We start from the raw sequence: 20,044 nt of genomic DNA, 5'->3' as shown, positions 1-20,044 counted from the left end.
ATGCCAATTCCATGTGGTGCATCTCACTCTCTTCTCCATCCCTTGTGTAGCCTGATCTGTAACGAGTCTTCTTCCAGGAGGTATTATAGAGTTTCTATAGAATAATCAAAAAGTGGAGTGGGTGTCTACTATTCAGGCTATATCAGGTATCAAAGGACTCTGAAAGGTCAAGCTAAAAAGGCTCTGAGATCTTGGATTTTTACAAGAGGGGAAATCAAATCAGGATCAGTTTTAATGATTAGTGATAAAAGTGCAAGATAACATAAGTGATTTTCCAGTCAAATGAGGCACAGTTATGGAGTACCTCATTTTCCCACTTAATTTTAGGCTTACATTTGAAAAAAAAAAAACGTGAATATCTTATCTACATGTATAAAAGCATAACAGTCTGTTTATTTTGCATATTTATATTGTGTTTACACATTGTGGTTCAGAAGACTACTGTCCTTTTTGCTTTGCATGTTGTGGAGGATTTGATCAGCAAAAAGTTTGTAACAGACAGATAACGAGTTGGCCTTGCTTTGTTGAAAGTGGGACTGAAGACTGAAATACTGTTAGACAACTGTTGAGGAGTGCAGCCTGGTGTGTTTGGTCAGCTGAAAGACAGGCTAGTCAGAGTACTGACCTTTGGACAGCGTGGAGAGGATACATCCCTTTCCTTCAATTCATCCGTGAGGGTCTGTGCTGAGACGAGGAACAGGGGTGTCCAACCCCCACACTCAAATGGCAGACATTTGTGCTGAATAACACAACTGGAATGCACATTTAGCCCCCCAACACGATGACCCTTTGTCAGGTGGTCCAGATCTCCTTTTAACTCAGAAACAAGTTTTCCTATTCTTCTTGTGTGTGTGTGTGTGTGTGTGTGTGTGTGTGTGTGTGTGTGTGTGTGTGTGTGTGTGATGCTTTTTTCTTTATTTGCCTAAGAGGACTGGGGTCATTGCCGCGAGTGACCTACTAGTTGTGTGATTTTTTTCTCTTGAAAACTGAAAATGCAGGGGATGGACATTTCTTTATTTTAAGATCATGCTACACTCTATGTAATTATACTAGTCACAAAAAGGCAAATAGTTAAGGACTACTGCACAACCGGAACAATACCATTATGTTTCTTGTTTTAAGACTTTTCATGTTGAAATTTAAATTTGAGCGGAGGCAAAGAGAGGCTGTTCGACTCAAATCACAATTCAGTAAATGTTTGCAAAAATTTTAAACAATACCAAACACCCAAGTCATTTAGTTAATCTTTCACTATCTCATATGGGTGTCTATGTAGTTCATCACAGAAGAAATAGTAACAGTAAAATTCAACAGTCCACAGATGGTTTTATGAATGCCTCTGAAATACCTCTGATGTCTGAATGAGAATGTGAATATACATCATTCGAGAGTTCTGATATCTAACACTCACATAGTTACTGAGTGCTATTTTATGTCATACACAGTAAAGATCCATTTCTTTTGGTGCACACTCAGGCTATTTGAGGGGGCAGTCAGGTCTCTGCTTGCTGAGAATGGGACCTAAGTGTAAATTCTTGTTGATGGCCCCTCAAGCAAGCAGGAATATCACTACTGACAAAGAGGCTTGGCATCCTGAAATTCTTCGGCGCGAGGTATTACATTCCAGACCAGTGAGGTGTTTGGAAAGGAGAAACAGGAGAGGCCAGAGATGGGGGGGTTTAGGAATGTGAGGACGAAGAGCACTAGACAGAGAATCTGGCGTGTTCTAAGTCCTCTGACGTCAAAGCCGAGAGGCTCCCTTGTGTGCCAAGGATTCGAACGTTCAACATTGCTGGCTCATGCCTCACAACATACGCTAGTCTGACATCCGCACTGGGTGTCCTTTTGTGACAGGACCCTCTACATAATGTTTCCCTACAGACAAAACCTAAGAGCACTGCATATCAAATTTGCCTGTGGTGAATGAACTGATTAGGTCAGTATTCCAGATATAGGCTCAGCCAGACCCATGGCTAAAAAATCATCTAAATGAAAAATACAATGAAAATGAGTTGACAACTAGACTTGAGAGAGACTGTTTTTATGTGTCTGAACTGTGGTGTTTATATAGTCCACACTGGTGACTGTGAATTATATAAACATTTAACATTCTTTTAGTGTTAAAAGAAGCCAACCCTCACCAGAGTATGTCCAGTTATTATTAAAGCCCACTCACAGATAACTGTGGGTGTTAATGGGCATAAAATAACTCTGAAATTTTATACTCATAAATTTCATACTTGAAATCAACACCTTCAGATTTGCTATGTATCACAAAAGTTTCCAAAACTGAAGAGAAGAGGGCATTTGCTTAAAATAAGAGGAGCAATCCTTTCCGATCCCATGGAGAGGGCAGTCATGTTAAAATACAAAAGCTTGCAGAATGAAAAAGCATGCATTAGAGAAAGCACACAGAGAGGGAGAGAGAGACAGAGAGAGAGAGAGAGAGAGAAATAGATAGATAGATAGCCTCAGCTCTCTGGACAGTGATGCTTTAAAAGAGGAAGTATGTTTAGCTGAGGAGGGGGAGAAAAAGGAGACAGAAAGAGGGAAAGGATGAGGAGGAGGAGGATGTGGGCAGAGAAGACACTGACGCAGCCTTTGGGAGGAAGAGGGGGAATGGCTATTTTAAGCCTGCGATAGGGAGTAATGTGTCCTCAGTGCTGCATATCTGCTCTCTTTCTCTGACGTCACTGCTTTGGCTGTCTCCTCTGCACGGTTTTGCCAGCCCTTCCACGTGACCGATTATGACCTTCTCTATCACTGACTCCATTAGCATATATCTTACAAAATAGCACAGACCAGCTAAAATGACAATGCTTGTTTGCACTGCAGCTGTTCCAGTTATATCGGTCAGAGTCGAGATCACCTTTATTTACCGAGTACATATCATGTGGTGTTTGCTGTGTGTGATCCAGAGACAGAGGGTTACCTGACAGTCATATCTGATGGATACGAAAACTGTACAGGAAGGATCTCACAAAGAGAACCCAAAGAGCATGATGAACAACAGACATGACTATGCAGACAATACACTGTTTAATGTATATCCTGTACCAAATATGCTGAATTGGTCATAATAAAATAGCAGCAAAAGATTAGTCATAAAGTGCTATAGTGCTTTAGTGTTAGGTGCTTTTCACAAAAACCTACATCAAGGGTGCACTGAATCAAAATAATTGCATATCTAGAAAATGGAATGCACTAAAGCAGAACAGAACAACGCATTTTTATCGGTAGACATTTTTTAAGTGTCTCGTTTGACCTTTACCATTGAAACTGTCAGAATACATGTTAATCCAAGCCTGCTCAGCAAAAAAGTATTTAATAAGAACCAGAATAAGTGCATATGAATATACATGAGACTAAGAATAAGAATTAAAACTATGTCAAGAGTTCCATTCTATCATTTGTGACTTCTCTGACAAATGAATGATACCCACATTTACATTCACTTTTTACCCAATGCATGTGTCAACACAGAGCACTTGTAGTGTTCATATTCAAATCTCTTGTTTCGCATCACATAAAAAAATGACAGATAATGACTGAGTTTCTGTTTGCAGAAAGGAATTACAGTGTGTGTGTGTGCAAATGTATGACTGCTGATATTTTTCAGCCTTTATAAAATTATGACGTTCGCATTAATAATTAAGCTACCAAAGTGTAATAAACAGTTCATTAAATTAAGTTCCATTGTGTTTCATATCTGTACCTTTTAACCTAGTCATGTGTTTTCCTTTTCCGTCACCTTTAAAGTTTAAACTTCTTTGGTCTTTACCGGTGCAATGAACTATTAAAGCCTATAATCCATGTTGATTGTTATGGAAGTCATAATCTGACAATGTTATTGCCAAATGGAATATTATTAAGTAATCTGTAAAGGTATGCTAAGTTTGAACAGTGAGTGGCCTCATAAAAGACACTGTACACAGAGCTGTGGAATCTTGCAGTATTTTATAAAGTCAAGCAAATTTTATGATGGCTAAAAAAATACCAACATTCTCATAATCATAATGAACTGCATGCATTTTGTGGAATTGTGTGATACTAAAAAAGAAAATTAAAAGCATTTTTATTTTTCCCGTGTGTCTCTTGAGGACTGAAAGAGTAGTTTCATTTCATTATTTAAGAAGAAGGTTAGACATGGAGTATAAACATAGTGTACCTCTTTTTTTTTTAACAGGGTTTGAACTTTAACAATTTGTTATTTTTGAAGTATTTATACTTCAAGTACTTATAACTTTACAGTATTTTAACAACAGTATAGTTTTGACAGAAAAAAAGCAACATGCTATAGAGTCAAATGTTCAGCTTTCTCAAAAAACTGAACTTTTGTAAAAATTTTCAAAAAAAGGAATGACATAGATAAAAAGACGAAACTTCTAAAAGGTACATAAGTATTTTTTAATAATGTAATTTGCTTAAATATAAGCTTTGTGTTTACACCTGATTAAAACAAACCTTATTTTGAAAACCTGTACTAATTGTGAGTAGAGGCTTAAACCAAAATGGCAGAAACTGCAGTCCATACTGACAAATCCAACATGTCAAGCTATCTGATAAACACAGCAGTCACATTAAGGTTCTCTGTTGATGGTGTACACCCAATATATACGCTGGGACATCACAGTGTTATGAAATGTATTTCATAACATTAGAAAGTCCGAACCCATGGACCAGAACATTCTGATTACTCACAAAATCAGGATGCCTTCATTGTTGACTTGGCACACTGCCTTCATATTTTTCCCTGTGCTAAACGTTTGACTGTACATTCTGTGACACAAAACAGACAATCGCTGGAATGAGGTGTATGTGAATCAGATTTACAAGAAAACTAACGATCTGACAACTGTACCACTTGGAGCCATGGGAAGCGTAGATCTCAGGATGTTGAGTCATCATAGACACACCCTTGGAGTAACGCTGGGATTACAGGCAACAATGTGAATAAACAATGGATCTTTGAGAACATCATGTAAGATGACTCATTGTTCTTTCTGGCTGTTGTCGAAAACATTTTATGACATGTCAAGTGTCATTTAACCTAGTCACCCTATAGGTTGTGTAAATTTGAGGTAGTAGATATCATATAACTGAATTTAAGAGCATCTTGTACACTAACGTCTCAGCAGGGCATGTCTTTTACCGCAGTGCATTTGACTACAACCCGAAAAAACATGTGAACTCATACGGGTGGTATGCGGTTTCAGTTGAGATGACACTGTAATAACGAATGTAATTACTTCTTTGGTTTGAAAAACATTTGGTTAATATCAATATATTACTAATGAAAACATCTAAAATAAAAATGAAAGCTCTCCCCTAATTGTCGTCTTTATTGAACGTCTAAATGAAAACCGCACAATTGTATTCATTACAAACACTTACAGTACAACGATGATAACGCAATGTTATGAATGGCAGAATGACTTGACTGAGTAGAGAACGTTTTGGTGCTGTATTTGTTGCATATCACTGATTGGTTACTTTGATAATAGTCGTGTGGGAGAGGGGGAATGGGCGGAGCCTTTTCCCTACATGTGGGTGTTACGAAAATTCTGGGGATTGGGCAACCTTAGCCAAGGCTGTGTACGCAGGCTTTTTGATTGGTCTTTTAAGGTGGTGGGCGGATTTCTCAGCCGGGCCTCGTAACAAATGCAGTGCAATGTGATAACAGTCCAATAGTAGATCGAACAAGAGACAGCGGAGTCAACCTAGCATGAGGACGACGCATTTACTGGTGTTTCCTTGCATGAACTAGTGGTCTCTTAACTCAACCGTTCTCCAAAAATCTATACTTACTTGGACAAAAAGTAATTATCGAATAAACAGAGGGACCTGTTAACAGAGCCTGTTTTCTTTATTTTTTGTCGTACGTTGTACTATACAGTCATCAGCTGTTTCAGACCATGGATGAAGGCTTTCTCTGACCAGTGGAGAGGAACAATAGCCAACGTGGACGAATAAGACCATTTGACAACGCGCGGACAATTAAAAATCACTTTGGAATTTTTCAGAAAGCAAACAAATAGCTAAACAAACGTGAAAGGAATATTGGAATCTCCTTTTCGCGTCGTTGTTTGATCATCTGGCAAAGATTTCTTTTTGCACTCTTGGACAATATACGGGGAAGGCAGCCGTCTGTGTCCCCACAAACGCCACGCAGAAGCTTTTAGTCGTACTGAGGCACACATTCACTGACCTGGTTGGTCCTCTGGTTCGCATTATATCGGATGGACCAGCATTCTGAAACTCGTAGCTGCACCAGTCACGGACCTTCATCCCATTGTCCCGAGCTTGTACCGAGTGAAACCTCCATGAATTTATTCATCAGTTCAACCACCGGCACCCGCTTTGAGCTTTCTCTTCCTTTGGAAGAGACGGTGGAGGGACTAAAGAGGAGGCTTTCACAAAAACTTAAAGTTCCTAAGGACAGACTCGCTTTGCTGCACAAAGACACGTAAGTAACCAGGTTCAGCCCTTCTTTGTAATAGAGACGTGTGTGCTGCAGACGGCATTGTTATCTCTTTGGTTTAAGTAAGTTCTTCTCTCGGCCATCTAAGTTCCTCCGAGAGAAACGATGGCCACACTAAGGTTTTTTTGTGCGTAGTTAGCGATGTGGTCATCTCACTGTGAGGTCGGAGGCATCAGTTTGTCAGTACTCACATTGTGGGCTTTTCCAGGGAAGACCGATTTTACATTCCAGTCGTTGTCGACACACTCATGGCATATGCACGCAGTGAGGTCATTGCGTCCCAGGAGAGGAGAGAGTAGCTGTGTGTAGTAACTAGGTGAAGAGACTATAAGGTTATATGGGGGCTGGTGGTAAAGTATACTATTGTATTTATATTAATAAATGGCTTACGATTCGCACGTCCACGTATGACGAGTTCAGTGGCACAATAACACTGCTATACACCTATAAACCGAAGAAAGTGACCTACCGCAGAGTTTAGTAAACCGTAAACTCAGTTCCCCAGCGACATTCCCCAGTGCCCTGTTAACATGTATCAGTAATCCAGGACCTGCAACATGTTACCCACTAACACTGTGTTCTTCCCTGGGCTTGACTACAGCTAGTTCTTATAAGTGACAGTAGCAAGGATGACCTCAGCTCAAACTCTGATAATGATCTGGAAGCAGATGTATAACTTGCCTCAAATGAACAGAGACAATTATGTGTTACGTTACCCCTTGTGACACATCTGACTGTTTAGTTGTTGCCTCTCTTTCTGTAGGAGGTTAAGCACAGGGAAGCTTCTGGACTTTGGAGTAGCTGATGGAAGTAAGCTGACTCTGGTTCCCACAGTAGAAGCCGGCTTGATGGTGAGGAAATGGACAAGTCATTAATAGTTAAAAGGAGTTATATGTTTAACAAATGTTTGTTATTTTTCTTCCTTTCCCTTATTTTTGAGGGTTAAATATGAGTAGCTTTGTGTATAGAGGAAGATGTTGATAGTTTTGTTTGTTTGTTTGTTTTTTCTCCTCTGAAGTCTCAGTCCTCAAGACCTGAGCAGTCCATCATGCAAGCACTGGAGAGCCTAACAGAAACTCAGGTGAGTGTGGATGTGGTCTTGTGTTTCCTGTCTCATCAACAAATTTTCGTCAGAAACTCACTAAAAGTTTCTTGTCATATTGATCATGAGTGTCTCAGGAGGAGTCTCTCCAGAATTACAATACATGTGTGCCATGTAACATGAACAGCACAAAAACACACACACACACATGCAAACGCACATGTAGCTGGACAGCAGAATTTGAACTGATCGCACTGTCTCGCTTCCTGATTTTTCAACGTGTTGCATTGACTTGCAGCTTTACTACATTGTGCTATTTATGAATGTAACACTTTGTGCGCACAAACAGTTGTACTGTATTTTCCTGTGAACACCGGATGGGTGACTCATGTTGCTGGGAGATGGCAGTCTGCCCATTTAAATCTCTGTTTGTAAGTGCATCTGCGTCTGTGTTTTAAGTAACACCCTCTGGCCTCAGAACCACAAGTTTTGTGCGTGTGTGTGTGTGCGTGCACACGCGCACGCGTGTGCGTGTGTGTTTGTAAATGGCAACACATGCAAGCCCAGGCAAACTCCACCCCATAAATGTGTGTGTGTGTGTATATACGTGTGTGCGTCATTTTTGCTTCACTCTCTGAAGTCAGCTCTGCCCCGGCTTGCGTGTGGTCGGACTGTGAGAGAAAAGACTCGAGTCGATAAGAAAAGATTTCCAAGAAATGGCTCACAGAGCTTTCTTATTATAACTCCGCACAACCACCCGTTCTCTCTCTCTCTCTCACCTCCTCTCTCACTCTGAATAGGAAATGTGCCTGAGAGCATGCTGTGCAGACAACACTGTCTCTTCAATGGCCATTCATCCCTTTTAAATTAAAGATACGATCATGAAATAGAGTAACTGCAGTGGGTTTTTTTCTGAGTCTGCATTTTTTTTTTTTTTTTTGCGTTTTTGCATTTTTGTCAAATTTTTCTCCGGTACTCAGAGAGGCTAAGGGATTTTGTTTGAAAGAATCAACGGTGCAAGTCTGTATGTAACTTATGTGCTTTTAAAGTCGTAGTGCAGCGAAGCCTTGTCTCTCTGTGCCATGTTTTGTAGATCTTGGCAGTTAACAGATGTGGTTCGTGGTGCAGGTGGAGTGTTGCCTGAGAGAAGTAGAGGTGCCTCACTGCAGATATTTTTAACCTGGAAATCCTGCTTTTTGTTGCGCGAGCACCGAGCAGCCCCACTCTGACGACAGTTGGGTGTATGTGTGCATGCAGGCGTATGTGTGTTTGTGTGCGCGCGCGCGCACGCGCGCGTGTGTGTGTGTGTGTGTGACTGCGGGGGTGGGTAGTGCAGGAAGTATGCGTTTCTCATTGTGTGGCTAGCCCTTCTTGTGACTGCTGTTTCCACAGAGAAAGGGAGTCAGCTGAACGCAAGGTTCAGACAAAGCCCATTGCTATCCACCCTGCCTTTTGTCAAATAAGCTGTGCTTCACCTCTCACCATTAACTCTGTGTGTGTGTTTGTGTGTGTGTGTGTGTGTGTGTGTACTGGGGGGGGGGGTACAGACAGGATATAGAACCTGCCTGTATTTAGCCAGACCATAAGGTCATGGTTCACTCAGTACAGAGCAGGATATAACATAGACTTAGCTTTGCAAGATAAATGCGCTTTACCAGCAGACCGAGAGGAAGTGCTTGGGTCTGCAGGGGCTGGAACTGTGAAATTCCTGTGTAATGGTTAGCTTAGCGTTTTAATTATGTTGTGGCTATGTGTAGACCCTCCCCGGAGAAGACATTAAACATATGTAAACAAACAAATATAAACATATGCATTAACCTTAAAACTTAGTTTATTCAGATTCGCTTTGAAAAAGACCATGATATTTACTCATTTATATAGTGATGTGTTGTCATTACCAGCTGTACTAAAAAAATAATCCTGTTATTACTTGTAATTCTCTGTGCACATGAATCATTTTTTCGGTTTATTTTTAGATCCGAACTTCACCTCGATTTTTACACTTACAGCTACAGCCAAGCCTCGTGTGGAAGAGACCCTTGAACCACTAAAAAAAGCGTTTTTAGCCATTTCCTGTCTTATCTTACAGAAGAAAAATGCTAAATGGTGGTTTCATATATGACGCACACCATTGCACGGTTGAAGTGGAGCGTGTTCAACTCTGACATTTCCTTTGAGGAGAGCAACTCTGTTATTCTTTTTTTTTTTTTTGTAACATATAGTCAAATTTGTCTGTTTTGCGCTTTGTGAAGTCATTACAGATGTAGCATATCCTCCCACAACACATCACGTCCCAGTCATTCTTTGTTTTAGACCTCAGCTACCGTCAAACTCATCAGCCGGCCCCAGCCAGGGCTCCAAAACAAATAAGCTGGAATGAGGAAACTGCTGGCATTAATCCTGTATTAACTGCAGGAGGGTTTCCCCTTTGAGTCTCTCTCTCCGCTCAGCTACTGCTATTGACAACTCATTCAGCTTTGGCTGAAGTCTCATTGACTTACAAAAGCCACGCAGCTCAAATGAAGACAATAGAGCAGAGTGAATGTATGGGAGAGAGAGAGAGAGAGAGAGGGAATGTCTCACTGTGGACTCTAACAGGAAAAGTAGTTTTCTAAAATGTCAATTTTGCTTTGCTTATGAAGTATGATATGAATGGAATGGCCTTCCCCTGACCTTTCTAGGAAGGTATTCATAATATGAAATGCAGCAACGGACAGTTACTATTTGGGCCTTGGGGTTTTGTTTCTCTTTTGTTTTACCATAACTATTGCTTTCGAGTCATTACACAGCTCACTTTGTTCTGTCCCTGCTCTGGACCATTCAGCTCCTCCTGATAGGGTATTGGTAGTGTGGAATGATCGTGAAGCGCATATTGGCAAATGTGTGATTGTATTGAATCACCCCACCCTTAGCATTCACACATACACACACACACACACACACACACGAGCACAGGTCTGTGAATCAGGACTGACTTCCCGACTTTCGTGATTCGATCGGTGTAGCGACACGACCTGACGGTGTACAGTGAAACCGCTGCTCCAACCAAATCACGCTGCAGTCACAGCCCCTCCTCTGGTCTCTCGCTCCGAAATGTCGACTTTTTTCGTTTCTTAGCGGCATTGAGCCTTCAAATGGACGCTGACTGATGTGTTTGGTTAGTCCATTTGAATGAATGACTGAGCATGACCCCAAGGTTTTCATGGCTCGCTCACACTGGGCTTGTCTTGCGGTAGATCAGATGGATTTTTTTTTTTTTTTGTGGCGATAGTCAATAGCGCGTCTCTCAATGATCTCTCAGCATCGAAAAGGCAATGAAGATAGAAACAGTGCATGTACAAGTGTTTATGGGTTATTGTGAGATATCCCTTGATGCAATAACAACAGAACAAATCCATCTCTGGCTTTTCTCACCTCTCTCATGGTAATCCTTCTTCATCAACCGTAATTGGAAATCATTGGTTCTTAATAGCATTCTGCAGTCATGGAGTAGACAGAATGGAAGGCCATCTGCGTGTCTTCAGGATCAATAGGGGACCATCAGAGAGGAAGCTCTGAACTCTCTAGTCTCACACTTCCCCCATTAAGGAAAGCCATTCAGTAACAGCCTGATAAGAGTCCAATTTGAATTTTGAGAAAGGTAGCACGTTACATTAGTAGGATCACACGTAATTGTGGAGATAAGGGATTACAATTGGAATTGGCATTCAAAATGATAAGGATATGGAGTGTTAGATGCATTGCTGTTTCTTCAGAGGATCTCTATGAATATTTCCACTGAATGATATTAATGTAATGGCAGAAGAGGATTTTTTTTGCTGTTTTAAATAGGTCTGCATTACAGAAAAATTGAAAGGGTGACCTTCCAACATGGAAACGTTAGAATCTACTGAAGCAGCTGTAGTTAATTTACATGCACATGATCATGAACATGGAGTGGTTGCGTTGGCTTTTGCTTGGTCTTTTCCCCAGTGAATGTTAGCTTATGAATCCAGGGGCGGGGAGAGATAGCAGTTGGGTAGAGCCTGATATTTGTGGAGATGAGTCCGCCAGCACTTTTCGACAGTCAATCGTTTGAGTCGTGATCACCTCTGCCTTTCAGTGGCCGCCTGCTTTTGTGCCTGAAGTGGTCGGCATCGTGACTGGGCTTTTCCAGCGGGGGGAGGGGCGGAGCGAGCAAAGAATGAAAAAAAAAAAATCACTCCAGCGATAGCTCCATGTCCACAAAGCGGTTGATAACACCATTCAGACTCCGTACAACAATCATTGCCATTCACAGGTAGATCAATTTATGAGATCATTTCTTATTGGCCGTTTCGCAACGCTATGACTCAGACTGCAGAAGTGTAGGTTAATCATTCTCTCTTTGGAAAGAGTCAAATCAAAGACCAAGTTTGGAATTTTCTGTTTTACTCAAGGTTGAGCTCACTGAGTTCAAAGTCTTCGTTGACCATTTGAACTCTTCTCCCTACGTCATGAGATGTGGTAATGATCAGATAAACCCATTGTCACTGGCCACTGATAGAAAAATGTATTGTGCAGGTATGTTTCACTTACATCTGGTTAACAGTATTGACTTAATGAAGAAAATGAAAGTGATTTCCAACAGAGGAAGCGAAGAGGGAAGAGAGTGGAAATATGGCCCATGTGTTGGCCACATTTCTTCCTTTTTTTCCCAATACCATTCTCTGTCTTGAGCTGTTGGTAATGTTGATCTACAGGCAGATTCCAGTTCCCATTAAGACAAGGAACAGAGACCTTTTGAACAGAGATCCTGTTATGTAGTTTAACCATAGAAAATAAAAACCCATATACCGCCGTGGTTTCACAGCCAGGACAGCAGAAGTCTGAAGAAGCTTCACTCCCTAAAACCATCTCACCTCTGCATACATCTCAATGAGGTTTTTTTTTTTTCTTTTCTTTTTTTTTCCTCAAACCCGAGATCTGTTTACGAGAGATGCCTGCAAACAATTTGTGTGAGCTCTAAAGCTCTTTTCAAATCCCGCCATCTAATTATGGTCTTATTTAACAGCAGTTAAACTGTGTGGGTGTGCTGGTAGGCTTAAGGGTCATTGACATTTGCCCAGCCTTTTATTCCACCAACCTACTTCTTCTTAGTGTGCCTCTTTCTTCTAGTACGATGATATCACTCTTTCCCAAGAACACAGGTACACCCTGCACTCCGTCAGGTATTAGTGTCCGCCCCCTAAAATCTGCCCGTGTTATCTTACTCCTCTATCACATGCGCCGTACTTTACGTAATCTCATTCCATGGCTTGGTTTGGTGTTGGCGTGTGGGCACAGGGCTGTTTAAAGCTATTATGGTCTGTTGTTCTTGTAGCAAATGTGTCTACATATCTTTCAGGTTCCTTTTCTTTGTTTTTTTACACGTCAGTAGTCTAGCTGCTCTTTGCCTTATGCTTTGAGAAGTCTTCACCGGTTTGAGTCAGAGCAGCAGACAGGCGTGAAGGCGTAAGGTTGAGCATGGATTACCTATTTCTTTACAGTAAATAGTTTGTAGTGGGTGTGATGGCTCAGACTAGGACTAGAGAAAAGGTCAATAGCATTTTCCCAGCGTCCTCTGCTGCCTCCCTTTCGCTGATGAGTGATACCCGCTTGAGAGCGAAGTTGTCACTTTTGCAGAGAGACAGCTGCCCACTCTACACGCATGCACACTCACACACACATGCACACACACACACACACACACACACACACACACTCAATCACACACACACACATGTATATTCAGGTCAGTTGGGATTTTCCAGGTGTTTCAGGTATATGGAAAATGTGTTTTTGTGGGTCTTGCGTCCTTTACATTCTGAACAAAAAATGTTAAGATACCCCATGTTCAAAAGACAAATAATACCAATTGGCCTTTGAAAATGTTAAGTTAGGAGATTTATTGACTAGGATCCTCCTGTTTTGGGTTTGCCTAATTAGCCTTTCATGTCCTGTGAGAGTCAGAGTTGAGTTTGAGGGAGTGCTGACACTCAGATGACCTCATCGTTCCAGTGGTTATGAATCACATGGGCTAGATCAAAGTCCAAAGGGCTTCCCTCTGCATGCTGTCTTTAGTACACTCATCCTCTCCACTCACGCAAAGGCCCTCTGCTTTAGAGATCGACTGTGGTGGAAATGGGGCACAGCTTTGGAGACAGAAGGGTGTTCAGTTGAAAAAAGATTTTTTTTTTTCTTATCTGTCTGCATCAGACAAAGACATGTATTCATATATCTGTGGTTTTGTCTTTTTTTTTTTTTCCTCTCATCTGTAGGTCAGTGATTTTCTGTCGGGAAGGTCGCCCCTCACGCTGGCCCTGCGCGTGGGAGATCACATGATGTTCGTCCAGCTGCAATTAGCGGCTCAGCAATCCTCCGGCCAGCAGCACCATCGCCACCACCTGTCCAGGGGTCCTTCGGGTGCGGGCTCCACGCCCGTGGGCTCCTGTGGAAGCAGTAGCAGCAGCAGCAGCAGCAACAACAACAACAACAACACCAACGTCGGACAGATGAGGAGCCCACATTCCCATCACACGCAATCGGCTTCACGCCTCGAGTTTCCAGTCAGCTCCTCATTCTCGCCCAACGCTCGCACAGACCAACAAGCTTCGCCCAGTGCCCACGCTGTGCCTGCCAGACCCTGCCCCACCCTGTTTGCTGGCACTGCACCCCACCCTCATTTGTCTTCAGGTGCCGGTTCAGGCGTTCAGAACGCAGCCCCGCCCACACCTTGCCCGCGGGTAAGCCTGCCCTCTGATTGGTGCCTCAGTTCCGTATGCTGGCTGGTGAGGAGACGTTAGAGAGGGTGGCCTTGGGCCGTGACTCGTTCTGTTGGTCACATAGCTGCTTTGTGTGAAGAGACAACTCAGTGACTTAGCTGTCTGGGAAAAATGTCCTTATGCCTCATTTGCTGCAACCTTTGGACGAAATGTATCATTTTACTGTGATGAATCAAGGCAGTGAGATTTCATTATGCTAAAAGTAGTTCAATTTAGTTGATGACTCTAAACAAAGACTGTTTTGTCTCTTTTTTGGTCACTGTGAGGCCCTTTGGGATATGTTGATGTCATTAGAGATTCCTCTTAATTAGTCACATGGACGGTTTTCCTCAGTAGCTGAGCGAAGATGGAGTTGAAAGTACATTGGAGGCTAATTTGACTAATTTGTTTGTTTGCGACAGGCTGATTGCAGTACAAAGATCCCCAGCAGTAGCTCTGCCTCCAGACAGACAAGAAAACCAGGCGCCGTCATCGAGAGCTTTGTCAACCATGCGCCTGGGGTTTTCTCAGGAACCTTCTCAGGTGAGACCACGAACCATCAGACCTAAAACAAATTCTGAATAACTAGAACTGGCTGGTGAGAGACTCATGTACCTTTATCTCTCTCTCGCTCTCTTTCAGGCACTTTACATCCTAACTGTCAGGACAGCAGTGGGCGGCCCCGTCGTGACATCAGCACCATCCTGCAGATCCTGAACGATCTGCTCAGTGCCACGCGGCACTACCAGGGCACCCCTCCTTCACTAGCGCAGTTACGCTGCCAGACCCAGTGTACCCCTCCATCACCTACACCCTCCCCGCCTGCTTCACCCACCTCTCCCACTCACTTCTCCACCTCAACTACCTCGGATAGTCAGACACCTAGTCACAGCCGGCTGGCCAAACCTGCTGGTGAGTAACATCGTGTTTGCACGTATGTGCTACTTTGTGTGTGTGTGTATGTGTGTGTATGTGTGTTTGTTTGTCTCAGGGGGAGGGACAGGTGGGTGTGATGAATGTCTGATGATATGTATGTTTACATGCATGACTGGCTTGACTGTCTCTTTGGGGACAGTGAGTTCATGATGGCTTATCAGCAGAACGGAATGCCATGCTGTGTATGAAAGGAGCACAGATGAATAAAAGCACTGTAAAGGATGAGTCAGCGCGTTTTACTGGAAAATAACGCACTGCTCTGGATTTCTCTCTGATGTTCTAGCGTGCCTATGCAGGCACCAGATGTGCAATAAAATGTGTATTTTGGGGGGGGGTGCGCTGTCTAGCTTTAAATGAATGCATATTGGAACACGTTATTCGTGTGTGTGTGCGTCTGCGTGTGCATTTGCGTGCGTGTGGGTATATACGTGTGTGTGTGTGTGTGCACGCATTTGGTTGTGAGGCCGCATTAAATAGCTTCTCCAAATAGTTTACTTCTCAGCCATGCTGCCACCCCCTCTCTCCTCCTCTTCTCTTCTCTCTCCACCCCCTCTCTTGCCCTCTAGTCAATGGACCTTCCTACCATTTCCGTTAGAGCAGTCCAAAAGTCTAACCTCATCTGTAAAACATGCCAGCGCTCTCCAAGCCCAGCCCTCACACTCTGTCTGTATGTCTTTTGACTTTATATGGAACCTCTTAGACAGAAACGCCCGTGTCAAAAGAATGTGTATTGTGGGGGCGGAGAAGGGAAAAACACTGTGTTGAGCTTCCATTCATGATCTTATAATTCTGTTCATGTGTTTAATTTATATCCATACGCTGACCACTCATTTGCTCACCGACCGCTTTATTCTGCAAAGAGGTTTTTGCGTCAGACTGAAAGACAGAGAGTAAGAGACAGAGAGAGAAAGAGAGAGTGAGAGACAGACAGAGCAAGAGAGAGAGAGAGAGAGCAAGAAAGAAAGAAAGAGAGAGAGTTATCTTCAAGCGCATGGCCTATATGTTTCCTACGTCCAGAAAGGTCCAGTGCATTGTCCTAAATTCACAGTGTTTGTAGAATAGCCAACTCGTTCACCAAGCTGATGTTTTTGACTAAAGAACTATGATTTCTCTCAGTTAGAGATATAACCCCTCAGAGGAGAGCAGGCAGTGACCTAATGTTCACCCCCTGGTGTGGCTTTGTTCCTAATCTGTGAGGGTCACAGCTCTGCCGGTGAATATTAACCTGAACTGCCAACCTAGCACATCTCAACTCTTGTCTTTTTCAAAGAAGCAGAGTTCATGAATAATTCCGACCGGATCATAATTACCCGTGCCGCGGGCCCGCGGGGGCCACGCCTGGCCGGCTAATAACAGGCCCTCACTCTGCAGTCGTGTGTGATCTCATGTTCCCTCGTTCCATATCTCTCCAGTGGAAACATGCTGATGAGGCTTAAATCATTCATGGCTCACCCAGGTCCCGGGACTGTGGAAAGAACAGACCCACGGCATTGCACTGTTCCACTGGGCCACAGGCCTGCTCTCAATGCAAATGCAGGCTCAGCCTGTCAATCATTTCCACAGAGCTATTGTGAAATAACATCACTTACTAACCCCGGAATGACTTAACACGGACACAAAAAAGTATCTTTTACGCCCCGTTTTTTTTTTTTATTTGTTGTCGTTGTTGTTGTTGTATCTCTTAATTGATAAGCCTGACGTTTTTAGTCTACGTAAGGTAAAACTGAAGTGTGTGTGGTTAAGCAGGTCCTGATAGCTCATTAGCTTTGATTGTCTGACTGAGAAAGCACCCTGGTGCTTAATGATAAGTGTCTGCATTGACAATACATCAAAAGGAGGCTAAGCACATTGTGAAACAGTTACTGTATAATGTGAAATGCGTGGTGATTTGTGGTGCGTTGGCCATCTAAGACGACCTTCCTGTTGTACACAACCGTCGGCTTGTAGCTTGTGTATCAGCCTTGTAATTTCATCTAGGTGGGCATCTGGGAAAAGAATTTGCTTCGTTAGGTAATATGTGATTTGGAGTTTTGGTTTGTTAACCAGTGTTCGGCTCCTGTAATCTTCTACTTTTCTGTTTGTGTGTGTGTGTGGGTGTGTGTGTGTGTGTGTGTGTGTGTGGGTGTCTGGGGGGGGGGAAGGCCAGATGGGCAGCTTGATGCAATACTGGATTTCTCTCTGTGCTTTGTTTATTCTTCTGTGACTGATGGAGAGATAAGGGGTAGAATCAGTATTTTTGTTTTGCTTTCCCCCACTGCAAATAGAAATATGTTTCAAAACGAAACTGAAGTCCGATAGAGAGAAACAGTTCAACAACCTACCTTTAACTCTGAAACTAAAGGCTGCAGTCAGGCTTCTTGCCAAAACTTGCAGAAAGAACACATGTTGAAATGACAGGCCTCTAACTATGCAGTCAAGTGCATCTCTTACCCTTTTCATTTTTGCATAGTTTAAATGTGCCAAATACCTCTTTGCCAAATTACTAATGCTTTTACCAATGGTACAAGTACTCTGTCAAAACAATAATATGGTTAATGGTTAGTGCAAAGAAACGGTTGTCATATCCATTGATTTTAAATCATTTTGCTTAATCAGATCTCTTTCTTTCTTTCTCTCTCTCTCTCTCTCTTTCTCTGTCCGTTTTTTCCTCTAAGGTGAGCATGTGCGTCAGACCGAGAACAGGGCGACACGTTGTAAGGTGGAGCGGCTCCAGCTTCTGATGCAGCAGAGACGGTTGAGGCGAAAAGCCAGAAGGGACACGCGCGCCCCTTACCACTGGCTGCCCAATCGCAAGGCTGCACGTAGCCATAGCAACAGCAGCCTCTCCAGCGAAGGCTCACTGGACCTGGACTTTGAAGAGTCCGTGTGGAAGCCCGACGTCCAGTCAGATATGAACACAGAGTACGTCATGGCCTGAACAGACACGCCCATAACTCTGTGAGAGAGGGCCAGACGGCGTCATAGGGGTGCGAGAGGAGGCGAAGAATGAAAGAAGCCAAAAAAAAAAAAAAAAAAAGAATGGAAAAAAGAATTTGAAGAAAAAAAACATGGTGCATAGAACAAGAGATTCCATCTGAAGGAGCCTCACCCGTAACTGTATATCATGCTTGAACAAGAGATCTGGACGTTGGTTTGGATACGAAGACGTTAAATAACAAAACTACTCTTTGGAATTGCCTTTTTAGTGACGGGAACACCCGTCGATTCAGAGACCATATACCCTGGTGGAAACTCTCTCTGAAGTCTGGTTGTCTACTGGATATACACAAGACCTTGACTTATAAAGGTCCCTCTACTCTCACAGTGGGCATTGAAACTTATTCACATTCACGTATTTGACTCTTGATGTTTTAGACATAATTGTCATTGTTACAAACGCACTATGTAGCATTAAACTAGTTAAGGATTCAGGTTTTTCAAAATCCACACAAAAAAAAAAACAAACCACGTTTTGCACATTTTTACTCTTCTCTTGACTTAGTTTAGAAAGGGCGCAGTTTTGAATATGGAAGCATTAACATATTTGTTGAACGGAATGATTTCATATCGGGAAGTTAGCAATTGGATTTATTTAAAAAAAAAAAAAGATCGCTTTTGAGAAATTAATGTCAGTTTGATTTGAAAAGAAACCTTTTATGGAGTGCTTATCAATTCTTATTAGTGACCCTTTAATGTCAGTGCAAATCTGAGGAAGCATTTAGTCACACAGAATTCAATTAGTCCCTACCCTCTTACCATGTCTGCGGATCAAGAGTGACTATTTAATCTATGTTCTCTCTGTGTGTGTGTGTGTGTGTGTGTGTGAATTCGCTGTATAATGATTCACAGAGATAAATCTCTAACATTGGGTATAGCATATATTCAAAGCATATATTTGTGCTAAACCAACAGAAACCACTGTATTCAGTCCCACAATGCCAACATGTCAGTGCTATGAGAGTAATGATGTAATTCTCATGCAGCATTGCAGTATAGGTCATTCAGTGATGTCAATACCTGTACTCCAGCTGATACAAAGGAGAAAAAAAAAGCCCGTAACGAAGAGTAAATGCCGTTTAATTATACTGCACAACTCCCTGCATTTGAGCAGATATCAATAAGAGATATCAGTGATTCGTGATCGTCTTAAGATGAAATTTCAGTGCCTCTGGTTACTATAAACTGCGCCTGAATCTTTTTCGCTGCTACGGTCTCATTTTCTGGGTGAAAAGTCAGCAAATTTATGAGCATGGATACGCCAGTTACACATGTCCGTGACTAGAGTACGGGAGAGAGACTTTGAATGCATACATTTCATATATGAGAACCTTCAGGAGCACCCCGTTCATCATAGTATTTTCAGTAGCACTATCTTGCCATTTGTCAGGAGACAAGAATATAAACAGGGTGTGGAGCCCTGGTCTGTCTTTACATTTTGAGAGGAGAGAGAGGGGGGGGTAAAGGACTTCCCTTGGATTCTCTCACTGTCCTGTTGTTGGTGACACATTACGGTTTGTGAAGAATTTCACCCAAACCAGGACAACAGAGGGGAAGTGTCTGCTATTTGTCCAGCGTTGGCCAGGAAAAAAAGGAACTCTTCTGGGGAAAAAAAAAAAAAGAAGTTTCAGGAAATTCTAGAAATGCACAATTTTGCTGTGAGAGATTACAGTGCTGGGGAATGGACCATGTCTCTGTACAGTGGCCTTATTATTTTTCTCTAAAATGACAGAGAATGTTAGTGTGGGGAGAGGTTTTTTTTTTTGTTTGTTTGTGGATGTACGCTGTTGTTGTGATCGTGAGAATCCACACACACCCCCCCCCCTCCCCCCACGCTATCAACAGCCA

The 20,044-nt window shown here is 42.6% G+C and overlaps 1 protein-coding gene across 1 annotated transcript; it reads left to right on the top strand.

Moving 5' to 3' along the window:
- Positions 1-5,735: 5,735 nt before the first annotated feature.
- On the top strand, positions 5,736-18,259 carry LOC115811668 (midnolin). The gene is made up of 7 exons (XM_030773966.1): positions 5,736-6,466; positions 7,245-7,332; positions 7,500-7,562; positions 13,802-14,266; positions 14,707-14,827; positions 14,927-15,196; positions 17,875-18,259. Exons 1-7 carry the CDS (start codon positions 6,240-6,242, stop codon positions 18,135-18,137), a joined length of 1,497 nt encoding a protein of 498 aa, XP_030629826.1. The 5' UTR covers positions 5,736-6,239; the 3' UTR covers positions 18,138-18,259.
- The last annotated feature ends 1,785 nt before the right edge of the window (positions 18,260-20,044 follow it).

This window comes from Chanos chanos, chromosome 5, assembly GCF_902362185.1.
Source record: "Chanos chanos chromosome 5, fChaCha1.1, whole genome shotgun sequence".
In the NCBI taxonomy this organism is placed as follows: Eukaryota; Metazoa; Chordata; class Actinopteri; order Gonorynchiformes; family Chanidae; genus Chanos; species Chanos chanos.
The sequence above is the reverse complement of the archived record's forward strand: the minus strand, read 5'-3'. Positions and strand labels throughout refer to the sequence as shown.